This window comes from Penicillium brevicompactum (assembly GCF_028827555.1).
Source record: "Penicillium brevicompactum strain IBT 35665 chromosome Unknown utg000002l_segment0_segment0, whole genome shotgun sequence".
NCBI classification, from domain to species: domain Eukaryota; kingdom Fungi; phylum Ascomycota; class Eurotiomycetes; order Eurotiales; family Aspergillaceae; genus Penicillium; species Penicillium brevicompactum.
Genome location: NW_026623205.1, coordinates 2,033,942 through 2,049,510, shown reverse-complemented (window position 1 = coordinate 2,049,510; position 15,569 = coordinate 2,033,942). Strand labels below are relative to the sequence as shown.

At 48.7% G+C, this 15,569-nt stretch overlaps 11 protein-coding genes across 11 annotated transcripts; 1 reads left to right on the top strand and 10 right to left on the bottom strand.

The window, feature by feature from the left end:
* Nucleotides 1–226: 226 nt before the first annotated feature.
* N7506_003444 (uncharacterized protein) lies at nt 227–569 on the bottom strand (the record flags this gene model as incomplete). The annotated part of the gene is made up of 2 exons (XM_056952739.1): nt 227–465; nt 533–569. 2 exons carry the CDS (start codon nt 567–569, stop codon nt 227–229), a joined length of 276 nt encoding a protein of 91 aa, XP_056814431.1.
* Nucleotides 570–1,122: 553 nt separating this feature from the next.
* N7506_003443 (uncharacterized protein) lies at nt 1,123–1,480 on the bottom strand (the record flags this gene model as incomplete). Its single annotated transcript, XM_056952738.1, has 2 exons — nt 1,123–1,396; nt 1,449–1,480. 2 exons carry the CDS (start codon nt 1,478–1,480, stop codon nt 1,123–1,125), a joined length of 306 nt encoding a protein of 101 aa, XP_056814430.1.
* A 1,459-nt stretch (nt 1,481–2,939) lies between these two features.
* Nucleotides 2,940–3,235, top strand: N7506_003442 (uncharacterized protein; the record flags this gene model as incomplete). Its single annotated transcript, XM_056952737.1, has 2 exons — nt 2,940–3,092; nt 3,125–3,235. The coding sequence occupies 2 exons, from the start codon at nt 2,940–2,942 to the stop codon at nt 3,233–3,235; spliced, it is 264 nt and encodes an 87-aa protein (XP_056814429.1).
* Nucleotides 3,236–3,315: 80 nt separating this feature from the next.
* On the bottom strand, nt 3,316–3,802 carry N7506_003441 (uncharacterized protein; the record flags this gene model as incomplete). Its single annotated transcript, XM_056952736.1, has 2 exons — nt 3,316–3,718; nt 3,771–3,802. The coding sequence occupies 2 exons, from the start codon at nt 3,800–3,802 to the stop codon at nt 3,316–3,318; spliced, it is 435 nt and encodes a 144-aa protein (XP_056814428.1).
* Nucleotides 3,803–4,625: 823 nt separating this feature from the next.
* Nucleotides 4,626–5,837, bottom strand: N7506_003440 (uncharacterized protein; the record flags this gene model as incomplete). The annotated part of the gene is made up of 3 exons (XM_056952735.1): nt 4,626–4,898; nt 5,506–5,752; nt 5,806–5,837. The coding sequence occupies 3 exons, from the start codon at nt 5,835–5,837 to the stop codon at nt 4,626–4,628; spliced, it is 552 nt and encodes a 183-aa protein (XP_056814427.1).
* A 1,568-nt stretch (nt 5,838–7,405) lies between these two features.
* Nucleotides 7,406–7,910, bottom strand: N7506_003439 (uncharacterized protein; the record flags this gene model as incomplete). The annotated part of the gene is made up of 2 exons (XM_056952734.1): nt 7,406–7,694; nt 7,747–7,910. 2 exons carry the CDS (start codon nt 7,908–7,910, stop codon nt 7,406–7,408), a joined length of 453 nt encoding a protein of 150 aa, XP_056814426.1.
* An 877-nt stretch (nt 7,911–8,787) lies between these two features.
* On the bottom strand, nt 8,788–9,558 carry N7506_003438 (uncharacterized protein; the record flags this gene model as incomplete). Its single annotated transcript, XM_056952733.1, has 4 exons — nt 9,386–9,558; nt 9,227–9,240; nt 8,964–9,174; nt 8,788–8,899 (listed from the first exon to the last, which is right to left on the bottom strand). Exons 2-4 carry the CDS (start codon nt 9,228–9,230, stop codon nt 8,788–8,790), a joined length of 327 nt encoding a protein of 108 aa, XP_056814425.1. The 5' UTR covers nt 9,231–9,240; nt 9,386–9,558.
* Nucleotides 9,559–10,987: 1,429 nt separating this feature from the next.
* Nucleotides 10,988–11,260, bottom strand: N7506_003437 (uncharacterized protein; the record flags this gene model as incomplete). Its single annotated transcript, XM_056952732.1, has 1 exon — nt 10,988–11,260. The coding sequence occupies one exon, from the start codon at nt 11,258–11,260 to the stop codon at nt 10,988–10,990; it is 273 nt and encodes a 90-aa protein (XP_056814424.1).
* A 2,029-nt stretch (nt 11,261–13,289) lies between these two features.
* On the bottom strand, nt 13,290–13,553 carry N7506_003436 (uncharacterized protein; the record flags this gene model as incomplete). Its single annotated transcript, XM_056952731.1, has 1 exon — nt 13,290–13,553. One exon carries the CDS (start codon nt 13,551–13,553, stop codon nt 13,290–13,292), a length of 264 nt encoding a protein of 87 aa, XP_056814423.1.
* A 233-nt stretch (nt 13,554–13,786) lies between these two features.
* N7506_003435 (uncharacterized protein) lies at nt 13,787–14,192 on the bottom strand (the record flags this gene model as incomplete). The annotated part of the gene is made up of 2 exons (XM_056952730.1): nt 13,787–14,075; nt 14,125–14,192. The coding sequence occupies 2 exons, from the start codon at nt 14,190–14,192 to the stop codon at nt 13,787–13,789; spliced, it is 357 nt and encodes a 118-aa protein (XP_056814422.1).
* A 901-nt stretch (nt 14,193–15,093) lies between these two features.
* Nucleotides 15,094–15,496, bottom strand: N7506_003434 (uncharacterized protein; the record flags this gene model as incomplete). The annotated part of the gene is made up of 2 exons (XM_056952729.1): nt 15,094–15,340; nt 15,396–15,496. The coding sequence occupies 2 exons, from the start codon at nt 15,494–15,496 to the stop codon at nt 15,094–15,096; spliced, it is 348 nt and encodes a 115-aa protein (XP_056814421.1).
* Nucleotides 15,497–15,569: the final 73 nt, after the last annotated feature.

Here is a 15,569-nt window from a genome sequence, read left to right as displayed (position 1 = left end):
TGCTTGTCAAGCTCGTTGTCAATTTCGGCAAACCAGTAGAAGCTTCGGAATAGGAGGAGCCAGAACCCGGGCCCTTATAAGCAAAATCAGAGAGATAAACTATCATGGTATTAGGCCTCACCCGTAGCAATCTATGACCTGAGATCTATAAAGGAAGCAATAGACAAAATGAAAGAGTGTTTAGATTCCTCTTTCTGCCAAGGTATCACACTCTAGATCTGGTTCTCTAGCTCGTGATGGAGGTCTCAAACCTCCTGATATTGGCTCGGATAGTAAACCAGATCTGGTCTGCTTCTTCCAGCGTTGCGCCTGAGGTTGACGACGCAAGTACTGCCTCGTGAAGAGCGCCAACTCGCTCTTCCACATCGTACAGAAGGTCCAGAATACCTTCTTGTCCTTGGAGGATCGCGACCGGGAGGTTTCCGTTGTCTTCCTCTCCGTTAAGGTTGGGATAAGGTTTGAACCCTGGTCAGGTCCCGATGGACTTTTGTTTATTAGCCTGTTCTTCCCCATCTGTGATGGTTGGGAATACAGTACCCATGACTGTTGGCACCGTTAATGTGGGCCATGACTTTGCATGTGTGTGCGGTGGAGGAGGCTTCAGAAGTCAGATATGATTTTCAGACCAACATCAAAATGACTTACTGGATTCTTGCACGGTTGTCCAGGTGGAGAAAAGAGATGGGCTCTGTTAGCCAGAATGGTTGAATAGTAGAATGGAAGGAAGAAAGAATAGAAAGTAAAGGAAGGTAGAGAAAAAAATAAGTTGGCGAGGCCTTATCCAGCCTTGGGGGTGGTGCACTTTGTCTATCATTGTGGGCGACACACTTGTGGACTTCTATTAGAAATGAAGCATCGCAGTGTTCCATCTCTCTCACTATCTCGTCTCATCTCTGTCACTCACAGCATCACTTATCAATAGAATTAGGCAATACTCCGCTAATATCTGATCTAGGAGTGACAGTAGTAATCCTTTAGCTTGTGCACTTCCAAGATGTGGCGCGGTTCCCGTCATACACTATCTGCGAGGCTTATATCTACAAATAAACCAACAAACACAACGAAAGACTGTTCAGTTTCATCGTTCTGCCTATTTTCTATCCTTGTGTCCTTGTATCTCTCTCAGAGCTGGCTATCCAGGTCCCGAAGGAGAGTCGAGACTCTCCTGAGAAAGTATCGAATGTTGGCACGGATTCGCTCAGCCTCCGCCTGCGCTGCATCAGAGGCATCTGAGGTGAGCAGGACCTCACGAAGAGCGCCGAGCTCCTGCTCGACCATCCACAGGAGCTCCAACACTCCTCCGTCACCCCGAAGGGTCTCGATCGCGGCGTCGCCGCCGTAGGGCTCTCCGACAAAGGAGGGAATGGGGCTTGCCCCCTGGTCAGGTCCCGGGGGACTTTTATGCATTAGCTCGCGTTTCTCACGTGTGACAGTTGGGAATGAAATACCCATGACCGTTGACACCATTAGTTTGGGCCATTTCGGTTGATATCTCTGCAATGGAGGAAGCTTCAGAAGTTAGATATGATTCGACAGCAACCTTGAAACTTGGAATGACTTACTCTGTTTTTGCAGGATGTGGAAAGATGTGGAAATATTTGGCGTGTCTGGTTGCCAGAATGGTTGAATGGTAGATGGAAGGAAAGGGAATGAAGGAGGGAAAGGAAGGAAAGGAAAGGATTTAAATAGGGTAGAGAAGAGGAGTTGGGGAGATCTTGGTGCGCGTGATCTATAGGGCTATCATTGTGGGCGATACACGTGTGGACTTCTATCAGAGGAAGGCTACAGCAGCGTCACACCCCTCTGACCATCTCATCACTTTTACTATCTCTTCTCTCTAACCAACAGCGTCACTTGTGAACACGAGTAGGCAATAGTCCGCTAGTATCTGATTTAAAAACGAGATACACATGGCAGTAATTTTCTAGCTTCCAAGGTTGTGGGTAGTTGGGATGCCACGCACAAGCTAAAGGTATTACTTCATGGATTCAATACACCTGGGCACTATCAGCTGTTATTTACTTCCAAGGTTGACTACCGAGTTTGGTTACTTCGGATACCTAAGTCAGTCAACAAGTGATCATGCCCTGGATGTAGCCTCCCCATCTCACAGAGTACGGAAACAGGCCCCGGGATGTGAGAAGCTCAGCATCCCTAGGGCCAGGCGTGGTAACCAGTACCTAAGCCAAAAGACATGATACCCCTGGACCAGGGTAGAGCATCTTGTTCTGTCGTCTCTGGACCGATATATATCCCACAACATGCTGCGTCGTAACAAACGCATTCTCTAAACTTACATTTCGCTCCGGTTGGTTACAGGGCTTAAGAAGTCGGGCACCCTCCAGTTATCGACGCCCAGTTACCAAAACCTTACCAAAACCTTGGAAGAGCAAACGCTTGAGGATATTACGACGAGAAAGAAGGTTTTCAGGACTGGTTCGGTTGACTCTGCGAGGAACAAGGAGAGGGTGGGAGATGACTTCCAGTGAGCCTTTACGGGCCAGGAAAAGAGAGTGGAGTTGTGCTCGCCACTGGTAGTAATCAGTGGCGCAACTTCGGTCCTTCAAACCCGGTCCAAGTTGATAGGTATGTCGTCTGCTGCGACCGAGGCATCTGATGCGAGCAACGCCTCACCAAGAATGTCGAGTTGCCCTTCAATGCACTGAAGGAATTTTCCAGCCCCTTCTCCGCCTCGAATGGTTCCGATGGCAATATTTCCTATTCCCCTCGTGGGGCTTTTCTGTTATCGGTGCTGGGGCTGAATTGATGTCTTGCAGCCCAAACTTGGTCAACTTCTTGATGACAAAGTGTTGCTGGGAGAGAAAAATGCCTCCAGAGCGTCATATCATGTTGGTGCCTAAGAAGTGTTCAACTTCTTCTTTGTCGGTAAAATCAAAATGCTTCGCAATCGGCCTTGTATTTTACTTCTAGGTTCCATCATGCCTGATCGTCCAGACCCGGGTCAGGGAAAGCGGGCGTCTTTGGCCTGGCTGGCGATCGACAACTCCCCATGTGCCGTTGGAACGGAAAGGGTCCTTTGCCGGGACCCGATGGACTTTGATTTATTCTCTCGCGTTCTGAGTATGGACGAGGTAGGAATGTATTGCCTATTGCTATACGGCAGGCCGTTCACATGGTTCTTGTTGGCCATCCTTTCCGTATTGGCTTGCTTCTGAAATTGGCCGAGCTTGTTCATTTGAGCAAGCCTGCAGCAGTCCTGAATGAGAAGCCCTGAAGCGGATCTTGGAAGTAGACCTGGGAGAGTATTTGATCTTCGTTATGAATATATCTCAATTAAATTCCGAGGAATAAGATCTACTGAATAGCAATATGCATGGAGTCAGGGATTGTATGATGGGTAACGATAGGATAAGCAGAGCGAGAGAGGAAGAGAGAACCAACCCAGGCCATAGGATCCAGACTGCATCCCATAACCACCTGATCTCTCACATGTCTAAACTTCCCGCTCGAGGTCTTGGAGTAAAACTTGTATCCATTGAATGTATGCCACAATATTCGCACGGGCAGCTTGAGTTCTTCGTCAGAGGAGTTTTCGGCGAGTGCCGCCTCGTGGAGGTTGCCAATTCCTTCCTCCACATATCGGAGGAGATTGACGATCCCCTCCTGTCCGTGAATGATTTCCGCGATGGGGTTGCCATCATGTGGCTCCCCAACAAAAGTTGGGATCGGCCTCGCTTCCCGGCCAGGTCCCGAGGGACTTTTATCCATTAGCTCGCGTATCTCATGTGTGAAAGTTGGGAATCAAATACCCATGGCCATTGACGCCATTTGGTTGGGCCATCTTCTTGAGAAGTTCTGGAGTAGAAAAAGCTTCAGAAGTCAGATATGATTCGCATGGCAACCTTAGAACTGACTTACTTGGTCTTTGTGGAGGGAGAAAAAGGGGTGGAGTGCCTGGAGGCCAGAAGAGTGGAATGGTGGAAGGAAAAGAAAGGAGGAAGGAAAGGAAAGAGTTTAAATAGGGCAGAGAAGAGAGGTTTGGGAGCATTGGTGGGTTTGGTGTATCATTGTGGGCGATATACCTGTGGACTTCTACCAGAGAAGAGCCACAGCAGCGTCTCACCTCTCTCATCTATCTCATCTATCTCATCTCTCATTCACAGCATCATTTATTGATAGGATCAGGCAATACTCCGCTAATATCTCACTTAAGAGTGAGATACGCATAGCAGTAATTTTCTAGCTTATAAAGTTGCTTCAACTGCTACGTACAAGCTAAATATATCACTACATAGAATTCCAATACTACCAGTTGTTATTCACTTGACCACCCAGTTTGATTACTTTGGATGGTCAATCGACAACGCGGGAAGTGATTGTGCCCTGGAAGAGCCTGTGAAGTATGTGGCTTCCCCATCTGACAGTGTACATCTACGGTCTCCGGGGTGTGAGGGGATTATGACGAGAAAGATGATTTTGGGAACTGGTTCATTTGATTGGCATTGTGAGGAAAAAGGAGAGGAAGATGACTCCCAGCGAACTTTCAAGAGCTGCCCAGGTGGCAGCAATCAGTGGTAAAATCTCAGTCCGTCAGAGTTGGATAGCCCTTGATATCTCGTCTGCGTTGCTACTGCAGCAGGCCGAGTGACTCCCTCAATTCTCCGTTAAAGTTCCGATTCGAACTGCTCTAGAAGGTTGTCAATTCGACGAAGTCGAGCCCGGATTTCAAATCGGATGGCTTCTAGCTCCGCCGTTGCGGCGTGCGAGCCGTCGTAGGCGATTCTCCCCTGTTGGAGGGTTTGGAACTTCCCCTCCACGTACAGGAGGAGTTGCAGAATGCCCTGCTCTCCGCGGATAATTTCGAGGGCTCGTCCAATGTCGTCGGGGTCTCCCGCAAATGAGGAAATTGGGAATGTACCCCCGTTGGATCCCGGGGGCTTTTGAACATTAGCTCACATTTCACACGTGGAAGTTTTGAGAATAGTATACCCAGAGCCGTCAGCATGGTTGGAGTTTGACATAGTGTGTCGAAGAGTCTTCAGATAAAGCGGGCTTCGGGAGTCAGATATAATTCGTAGAGCAATCTCAAAGTGACTTACCGGGTTTTTGTAGATTGAAGAATGCGCAATGTGGAATCTGGAACCCAGAGGCGTAGAAGTAAAAGAAGGAGAGAAAGTAAAAGAGGTTGGGGCGGTCTTGGGGCACTTGGTTAATCATTGTGGGCTACATGCCTGTGGGCTTCTACGCAGCGTCCCATCACGGCGACTGTCTCATCTCTCTCACTCATAGCATCACTTATAAATGGGATCAGGCAATGCTTGGCTAATATCCGATTTGAGAGTGATGTGCATAGCGGTGATCTTATAGCTTGCTCAGTTGTTTGGGCTACTACGTAGAAGCTACAGGTGTCACTGCTGGAATAGTAAACACGTGGTGAGCGAGATAGTAAGGCTGTAAAGTCAGATTATCCGGATCACCATTCACTATCATGCATCAAGTCTCCAGCACTTTCCATCTTCAAATCTCAGAGCTCAGTTGTTCCACCAGCGTTTCGATGCGATCAATTCGAAGCCGGATATCGAAGTGTATCGCTTCAGGTTCTGCCATCGCAGCATCGGAGCCATTCAGGGCAATAGTTGCCTGTTGGAGAGCTGGCAGGCTCTCCTCCACGTAGCGCAGGAGTTGGAGAATTGCCTGATGGCCACGGATAATTCCCGAGGCCCGGGAGATGTCGTTTGCATCTCCAGAAAACGACGGGATGGGCGATGGCTCTTGGTTTGGTCCCGGTGGTCTTTTATCCATTATCTCACATCTCATATATTGGAGACTTGGGGAATACAATACCCAGAACCGTTGACGTGGGTTGTTTGTGACATTTTCGTCAAATTAGTCTTCCTCAGGTGAAGCGGGCTGCAACAGTCAGATATAATACACAGAGCAACCTCAAACTGACGTACTGCTTGTGATATGGATGAAGCGGATGTAAAATCCTTTGATCTGAATTTATCTGAATGAACTCCTGATACCAAGGATAAACTATGATCAATCGAGTCATTGAAGCAGCTTGTTCCATTCTGCCAACCGAAAACAGGCATGTGAAAGAGGAAGGGAGATGGTACAAGCTCTCTATCCAGGCGTGTTAACCACATCACCTGATGTTCCATCCCAATATTCACTTGGGCTTTCCCTAAATCTCCTAATCCAACTCTTGCAACAGAGTTTCGATCCAACGAATTCTTGCCCGAACGTTCGGCCGGGCTTCATCCAGCTGCGCCATTGAGGCGTCAGAACCGTTTGAGGCAGTCTCCGCCTGACGGAGGGTAGCGATGTGGTTCTCCACGTAACGAAGTAGCCCTACGGATAAGGGCCTGGATGTTGAAGGCGGCTTACTGGAGCTTCGCCAATGCGGCGTCGGAGCCGTTCGAAGCAAGTTCCCCCGCGTGGAGTCTCGCAAGGCTTTCCTCCACGTATCGGAGGAGTTTGAGAATGCCCTCTTCTCCATGGATACCTAGGTAATCTCCCTGGCTCGGTTTGGTCCCGAGTGACTTTCATCCATTAGCTCGCGCTTCATATATGAGGGATTTAGGGATGCAATATCCATTTCCGTTCACTCCATTGGGCTGAGACATGGTTTCGATAATTGCGAAAGAAAGGTAGGTTTTGGAAGTTGGATAAAGTCCGTAGAGCAACCTCAAAATGACTTACTGTTTGTAGAGCTGGAAGGCTGCAGGAATGATGCGGGATCTGGTAGTGAGAAGAAGAGAAAGAAAGAAAAGAGAGGAAGTGAAAGGGACTATGGAGGAGAGGTGAGGGAGATGTGCATACACCAAGTCTATCATTGTAGGCAACCTGGAATATACCTCTTCCAAGATAAGCATTATCAGCGTCTCATCTTGTTCACTATCTCATCTTTGTCTCAAATGAGCCTCATTATTCATAAAATGCCGATATTATCCACTAATATCTGATTTGGTAGTGAGAGTCTTCAGATCTCACTGGTTATTTACTTGACCATCAAGTTTGATTACCTACTTTTGATAGTAAGTTGACAAGCGATCAAACCCTAAATGAGATCGATAGGATTATCATTATGGGTCAAAGTTATAGTGGAGTGAATGGCATGAGTTCGAAATATCATTTTTGGATGAGGGGGGCTCATAGCCTGTGGTTTAGAAAGCAATACTAGAACATGATGCCATCTGTTACAGAATTTGGTTGAATTTATTTGGCACTGCCCAGTGCCTCAAATTCGCAATTCCCCAGATTTACCAATGGGCAGAGGTGGCCAATTTAACATCAGACTGATCTACGGAGAAGAGGAGGAATGACTTCGAGAAAGTTCATTGAGTTGGGATTGTAAAGTAAAAAGCAGATGAAGGAACGGCAAGAGGATAGGCAAAGAGGAAAGCTTGGCAACAGCTCTGTCAAAACCAACAATGAACCATCAGTTGAGAGCAGTCTCGATTTGGCCGTCCAGCTCTTGCGCCAGGGTCTGGACCCGAGCTAAGCAGGCATGAAGATTGAAACGGAGCTCTTCAAGCTCTGCCGTGCCCGCGTTGATATCGGCTGCGGCGGCCGCCGCCTGGGGGAGCAGCTCCAGAAGGTGTTCTGCGTACATTACGCATTCGAGGAGCCCTCCATCACCCCGAATCATATCGATCGCGGGGAATCCCTCGTTGGGATCATCGTCAATCGTGGGAATAGGAAGGGGGCCTTCGCCCGGCCCTGCTTCGCTTCAATTTATTAGTCTGCATTTGATATGTATGGGAGATAGGGATATGTTACCTATTGGCGCTAGCCGCGCCGTTGACAGTCATGTCAACATCGCCATTGCTGAGGCCGTTGGGCAGGCCATCAGTATGACCATTGGGGAGGCCGTTTGGCAGGCCGTCAGTATGACCATTTGGGAGGTCGCCAGTATGGCCGTCGGCGGGTGCGTTTTCGGACATGATTGAAATCGTGTTCTAGAAGGCGCAAGCTGTTAGCCTCGGAAGTCAGGTATGACATGTAGAGCAGTCTCAATGTAACTTACCAGCTTGCTGAAGAGTTGTAGGTGTGAAAGAGAGATGCGGAATCTGGCAGTCAGAAGAGAAGAAGAAAAGGAAGGAAAGTAAAAGGACTAGAAAGTAGAGGTGAGGGAGGTCCACAAACAGTGTCTATCATCGTGGGCGACGTTCCTCCAGCAGAGATAAGCCACACCAGCGTCTGATCTCTCTCTCAGTCACTGCCAGCATCACATATTAATCAGATCAGGATATCAGGCACCAATATATTGTTCAGAAGTGAAATTATGTGAGCCTCACTGGTCCCTTACTTGACCGTTGACTTGGGTCACCTTGATGACGGGGTTGACAACTTATCACGCCTTCACGGAGATGGGGTAATGATTTTTTGGTACAGCCCCCAGTGTAGGGGGTAACATGAAGTTTGAGTAACGGTTTTTGGATCAGGGCGGTTTCGACCCTCGACTCTAGGAAGAAGCAGAACTCGAAATATGTGTAATCATCATGCTCCATATCATTTATCTCTGGTGGCCAGATCTTTGGTCCACGTTCACCTGGGATCCGCTCCTCTGGGTCACGTAGAAAGGCCTCAAGCCTCCTCAGGCGGCTTTGTATGTTGAATCCGAGCTGGTCCTGCTGACCTGGAAGAGCGCCGAGGGTCTCCCCGATGTAAAGGAGTCATTCAGAAATCCCTCTTTGCCATGGATTAGGCTGATAGTAGCTGAAACCCCTGGCTGGGAGCTTCATCGATAGTTTGGATTGGGAAGGGTCTTCACCCAGACCGAATGGACTTCGATTGATCAGTCTGTATTTGAAACATGTACTAAGAAGGAATGTATTGCCCGTTGCCGTCGCCGTTGCCGTCGCCGTTTTGCAGGCCATTGTGGTTTGGCATGCTTGCCATGGCTTCGGTAAACTTGATTCTAAGACGGGTTCTGGAAAGTGTAAAGAATCAGCTTCAGAGGTCAGGTATAACTTGTGGAGCAGCCTCAATATGACTTACCAGGCTTTTGTGAGGTTGGGGTGATGACCTCCGCACCGGTGCTGCTGTCGTTCCAGACGCGAGCCGCCTGAGGAAGGATGTGGAACATTGCCTCTACATATTCGAGGGATTCTGGGATCCCCCCCTTGGCGCGGATGAGGTCGATAAGAGAAGCCACCTCGTGGACCTGATCTATGGTGGGGATCGGGAGTGCGCCTTGGTCATGTCCTTTGAATTGTCAGTCTACATTCCAAATTTGTAGGAAGTAAGACTGTATTACCCATTGCCAGTGTTCTGGCCGTTGGTTAGGCCATTGGCCGACCCATTTGAATTATACCTGATTGCAGCTGGGATTTGTTATTAAGCTGGCTCTGGAAGGGGCAAGGTTTTAGCTTCAGGGTGCAGATATAACTTGCGGAGTAACACCAATATGACTCACTAGTTGGGCCTCTGCAGTGTTGTTGTCATGGCCTCCGCACCTGTCTTGTTTGAGGCGATAGTCGCCTGAGGAAGAAGGTTTGGTAGACCCTCGACATGGAATAAGCAATCAATGATCCCACCCTGGCCGCAAATTATATCAGCGGCTGCATTGGCTTCTCTGTGTTCGTCCATGGTGGGGATCGGGAATGGATTTTTCCCAGGTCCATCTTACCTTCGATTCATTGATTAGCGCGCGTTTGAAATATGTATGATGTAGGAGTGATACCCATGGCCGTTTGGAAGGCCATTTACATGGTTGTCTGCCATGTTTTTCCATTTTCTTTTGCGGCGAAAGCTTTGCTCCTGGATCTTATGTCGCATGAGGCAAGGTCGGAGATATGTAGGAAGTAGGAATGCAAAAACCCATGGCCATTTGGCAGGCCATTCAGATTTTTCTTATTGGCGCTTTTTCCTTGATAGGTTTGCTTGCGTGGTTGGTTTTGATGGCCGCGAAGTCTTGGGCTCAGAAGTCAGACGCACTTCGTTATGTATCCGGGGTATAACTTACTTGGCCATTTCGGGGTGGATCATGATTGATGTCGGATCTGGTAGTAATGGGGGAAGGGAAGGAAGGAAGTAAAGGAGAACAGGAGAGTAAAGCTCAAGGTTGAAGGATTTGAGAATTAGGATCGGGAATCGATGTCATCGGACTGTTGGAATTGATTCGTCGTATTCAAACCTTCAAATTCATGATGGTGCTGATTCGTCCGTCTCAGCTCATTTTAATCTGTGCATTTTAATCTGTGCCTCGAGATCGCGGAGGAGTGTTTCGGCGGGCAGTTCAGAATGTTGAGCCGGTGGCCTTCTAGCTCAGTCACCTCTATACCACTCTGTGAGCGGCGACGACAGCTGGCTGCGAATGCATGTTGAGCTGATGATTGACATAGAGGAGGCACTCGACGATGCCTCCGTCACAGCGAATGATTTCGGTGGGTCGGCTGCTATCGGTAGGCTCTTCCACGGTTGGAATTGAAACCGGGCCTTCAGCGGGTCCCGGTTGGCTTCGATTTATTAGCCTGCATCTCAAGCATGGAAGGTAGGAGCGCAATACCCATTGCCAGTACCATGGCCGTTTGTGAGGCCGTTTGTAACTCCATTTGTATGGCTTGTCTTTGGCTCATCGGCTGTCTGGTGGAGTTGTTTCTGCAGGACATAAAGTATTAGAGTCAGTGATCAGATAACGTTTCATGGGGCAGCCACACCAGTGCTTACCAGGTTTTTGTGAAGTGGTTGGGGAGGGATGTAGGATCTGGTATTGGGAAGAGGTAAGGAGATGAAGGGGTAAAGTAAAAGAAGTAAAGGAGACCAACGCTCAATGTTTGAGATCTTGGATGTAGAATCAGGAAGAAACTTTATTTAGCTGTGGCAATTTCTCTATTGCATGCAAAAAAGATTCAAATTCAAGGTTCCTGTCTATTATCAAAAGCCATCTCGAACTCCCCTTCAAGCTCTTGAGGGCGGGCCTCAATCCTCTGCAGATGGCTCAGGAGGTCGAAACTGAATTCCTCTTGTGCCGGTACCCCAGAGCTGTTCCAGACGATCCACAACATAGAGGAGGCATTCATTTGCCAATGCCGCCGTGGCCGCGAATGATTTCAGCGGCTGCGTTTCTCAGGTGTTCCGCGTTTCCCGCGCTCTCCGCGTCCGCCGCATTGTCTGTGTTGACCGCGTTAGACTCTTCAACGGTTGCTACGGGGCACGGGCCCTCGCCACGTCCGGTTTGCGTTCGATTCGTACTGAGAAGGCCAGGAAAGTCTGCACTGGCAGCAGTGGTAGATTTCGGAGGACGGCTAGAGACCCATGGCTTTGAGGAAAATCTGCGGAAGACAGCCATCACGGCGGGCACGGCGCAGTGCGGTTTCGCATGCTTGGTTGACCCAGATATACTCCGCAGCAATGTTTTTGAAGGGGTGTGCCTGAAGCCTGCTGGGCCGCCCAGAGGTCAAACACACCGTTGGTGAATCTGTTGGGGTCGCCGAGCCCAGGGAGACCTGGAGGCAGCCTGTCAATTACGTGTAGTCCAGTCGGTCTGGATCCTGCCTGCGATGGCGTGGAGAGGTTGAGGAAAGATCGGCAAAGCGCCGACGGTCATCTGTAGAACCTGAAGACAGCGAAGAAGGCGGCGAGTACCTGCATCTAAGCATTTATCGGGGTTTTGGGCGCCGAAGGTACAGTAGCTGGAGACGAGGCTGCAGCATTTTGGATATGTAAGAGGTGATAGTAGAGTATCCGTTTCAATTCAAATGGCCATTCAGTTGACCTTTGATTGATGTGAGACATCTGTGGGGGTCGGTTGGCTTCTGCTTCATCTGGAAAGCCCTCATTTCGGACAGCCATTTGGACATTTGTGGTCGCATCTATTGAGCGGTAGATGACACGCTTCGAGGCAGCCCAAAGTGTTAGCCTCAGAGGCCAAATATCACTTGTATAGCAAGTCCAAAATGACTTACCAGCAAGTTGTGACTTGGCTTGGCTTCTTCTGGATTGTTTGAAGAGAAATGAGAGATCCGGTTGTGAGAAAAAGAGACGTTGGAGGGTGTTTCACTTCCAAGGTTAGTCTATCATTGTAGTCAGCATGTGTCCATTAAGTTGAAGCCACACCGGCGTCCCATCTCATTCACTATCTCAACTCTCTCACTATCAGCATCACATATTATCGAGATCAGGCGATCATCTGCTGAAATCCGGGCTGGGAGTGAGATCTAAAGACTCTCAGTGGTGAATTACTTGACTGCTGAGTTTATATCACGCTGTAAATGAGATCTAGGGGTAGTGTAATAATTGTGAATAACAGATGTAGTCCAGTGGGTAGGACGGATTCGCAGTAATTGTTTTGGATCAGGAGGCCTCGGATCCTTGTTTTTCGAAAACAGAAATGGAAAAGCATCTCATCTCGTTGTGGCTCTTTGGATTTATCCTGAATCCAGACAGTTTATCATAACGCCCCATACGTAGTATTGCAACCCGTGTTTGGCGACAGTGAAGCTCTTCAAACCATCTCAGATAATCATCTCTCATGAATCCAAGCAATACGACTACAATTTGACTTACTCAGCGTACAACGTACTATTTTCGACTAGTCTGAAGGTATTCAGACAACCTTAAAGGGTAAGTAAGCAAGGGCCGAGGCGATGCGTCTATTTCCAGGTGTAATTTCAGAGCCATCCGGTCAACTATGTCAAGGTTGGCTCAGTGGCAGCTGCGGTGAAGTGATTCGACTCGACAACATTGACAGCGATGTGGTAATTCAGGGCTTCTCGCCGTAAAACTAGACCGCGGCGATGATGACGGAAAGACTGAGAGCGCAAGGATCGGGCTGACAGAAATCTCATCGAACTTTGGTGGAACACGCTTCTCGGAGCAGACCTCAGGATCCACCAGTGCTCCGCTCCATGAATCCGATTGGCTGCGAGACTTGAAACCTTTCTTTTATCGATCTTCAGTTATTAGAGCAAGGAACGTTTGATGGAATGACCATGAAAAGAGGATTTTTGCAACTTGGTTCATTATCTAAATGTGCTCAGAATGTTGAGATAGGGGGAGATGAATTGGATCAGGGTTTCGCAAACAAAAAAAGATGTAAAGCCCTGGAGACAATGATGGAAATTGTAGAACTCCCACGAGTCCTAGAACTCCCTCTACTCCAATTATGCATTGGCAATGCCTTATCATGTTAGACTTCTACATAGTATATATCTCGTCTCATGTTAACAGATTCCCATCCCTCTACAGTTCCCAATGCTGTCAGAACCCTTTGAGTTATTTCATCCAATCCGTGTATTTCATCTCGTCATTACATTATTCTGAACCTTCCAGATTGTCATTCCCGTTCCTCTCTCCCCCATCTATGATGTCATTCCCCTTTACTTCTGCACTCCCTGTTCAGCCGCCTCTCGCTTCACGGCCCGTTCCCGACTCCACTGATGTCGTTCCTCGTGCAACATCTCCGCATATCGAGCTCCCAGTAACTCCACTTGCCAGGTCACCGACCGGTGCACGGCCTGGATAAACGCAATTTCCCACTCACAAAACTCGAGGATTGCCCACGCCTCTTCTGTGAATAAGGGAGCTTCTAGCCCATACACCCAGTCAACACTGCGGCGCTCTCTCATCCACCACTCAGGCATTGGCTCTTTGGCGAGGTCCCGGCCCTCTCGCAGAGCAACGACGCTTCCTCCTCTTCAGGAGGTCTTCCCTCTCATCCAAGTTCTCTCGCATATTCGTGCCATTGATGAAGAGCCGATTAATCACAGCCCGGTTGCTGTATGCGGCACCGAGAAAAGCGAGGATATGCGAAACTTGTTGATCCAGGCAATAGATTGGCCCTTCCAGCAAAGATCGCTGGCCCTTCAACCCCGAATCATCCTTCCAAGGCTGTTTCGATGTGGGCTCGCAAAGCCTGTAGAAGCTGCTGCAACCTCCGTGGGTGGATCTGGAGGTTGAACTGGACTTCCTCCGCCTGTGCTGTCCCTGCACCGGTATTGGAGGCGGTAGCCGTCTGCGGAAGCAGGTTGAGAATACCCTCAACCTGGAATAGGCATTCGATAATGCCGTTTTGGCCATAGATTATGTCCATGGCCTCGCTGCCCTCGGTCGGTTCCCCGGCCGTCGGGATAGCCAATGGACCCTCGTCCGGTCCAGACTGGCTTCTATCCATAAGCCTGTGTTTCAAATGTGTGGAGGATAGAAATATTATACCTATGGCCATTTGGCAGGCCATTTGGGAGGCCGTTTGGAAGGCCTTCAGCATGGTTGTTTTCTGCCATTCTTTTTGATGGTTTCTTGTTGTGATAGGTTTGCGAAGTCGCAAGGTCTTGGGTATAGAAGTCAGATATCACCCCTAGAATAAGCCCGGCATGACTTACTTTGTGTTCGCGTGATGGATGAGAGATTTGTGATATGGTGGCGAGAAGAGGAGATGAGGAAAAGGAAATGAAGGAAGTAGAAAAGAGTGGGCAGAGGGATTGACGAGGTCTTGGTGCACTTGGTCTATTATGGTAGGCAACGTACTTGCGGACATCTCTACCAGACATAAACCACAGTAGCGTCCGATATTTTTCACCATCTTATCTCACTTACTAACTGTATTACATATCAACGAGATCAGAAAGTCCTCTGCTGATATCTGATTTGAGAGTGAGATACGAAGACTCTCAGTGGTTACTTAGTTGACTACTTAGTTTAATTGGTTTTGATAACGAGTTGACAGCTGAGGAGGCTCTAAATGAGATATATGGATGGGGCCTCATTGCGAATTCCATCGTTACAGTTACAGTGCAATGGGCAGTATGAATTTCAAGTGACGTTTTTGGAGCAGGGGAATTAAGAGGCTGGTCTTTGAAAAGAGAAACTGGAAAATTAATTTACCTACGAAGAGGAGCAAAAATTGCCGTGAAGCTGTTTTGTAGGAAATAGTCCACGTTTTCTTTGCTCAAGCAGATATGTTCCCAATCTGCTTGAGTACTGATAGATGTCGAAAGTGAAACGGCGAGGTGCTGTACTTGCCGAAGAATCGGTATCGCTGCCGCCTCTTCCGCGGCTGTCAAAAACAGGCCTTGTTCCACTACCATAGGTGCGGCAATGTGAAGTCTTGTGATTGTACGCCGCAATCAACCGCTTCAGGGCCAAGCTATTCCTTCGGGCGCTTTCCACGTGCTACTTGAGCTCTTATAGCAGCTCTTTGAGCATCCGCAGGCGGCTCTGGAGCTCAGAGCGCAGCTCCTCCACCTCTGCCACACCCGCGCTGGTGCTGGAGGCGGGTACTGCCTCCAGCAGAAGGTTGAATAGACCTTCTACGTTGAACAAACAGTCTATTATCCCCTCTTCGTCGCGAATGAGGGGTGCGGCGGTGTTTCCCACGACCGAGCTGTCGATCGTTGTGATCGGGAATGAACCATCCCCCGGTTCGTGTTGACTTCGATTCATTAGTTAGCCACATTTGAAACAAAGAAAAAGTAGGAATTCCATACCCATCGCCATTCGGCTGGCTACTCGCCTGGCCGTTTGCCTGGCCGTTCGTCTGACCATTTGGCCGGCCATTCGCTTGAGCATTCAGATGGCTTTCCGCCATCCTTTCAATTTTCGAGATGAAGGGTCGGGCTGCGATGTCAGATATGATCCGTATAGAAAGCTTAACATAACTC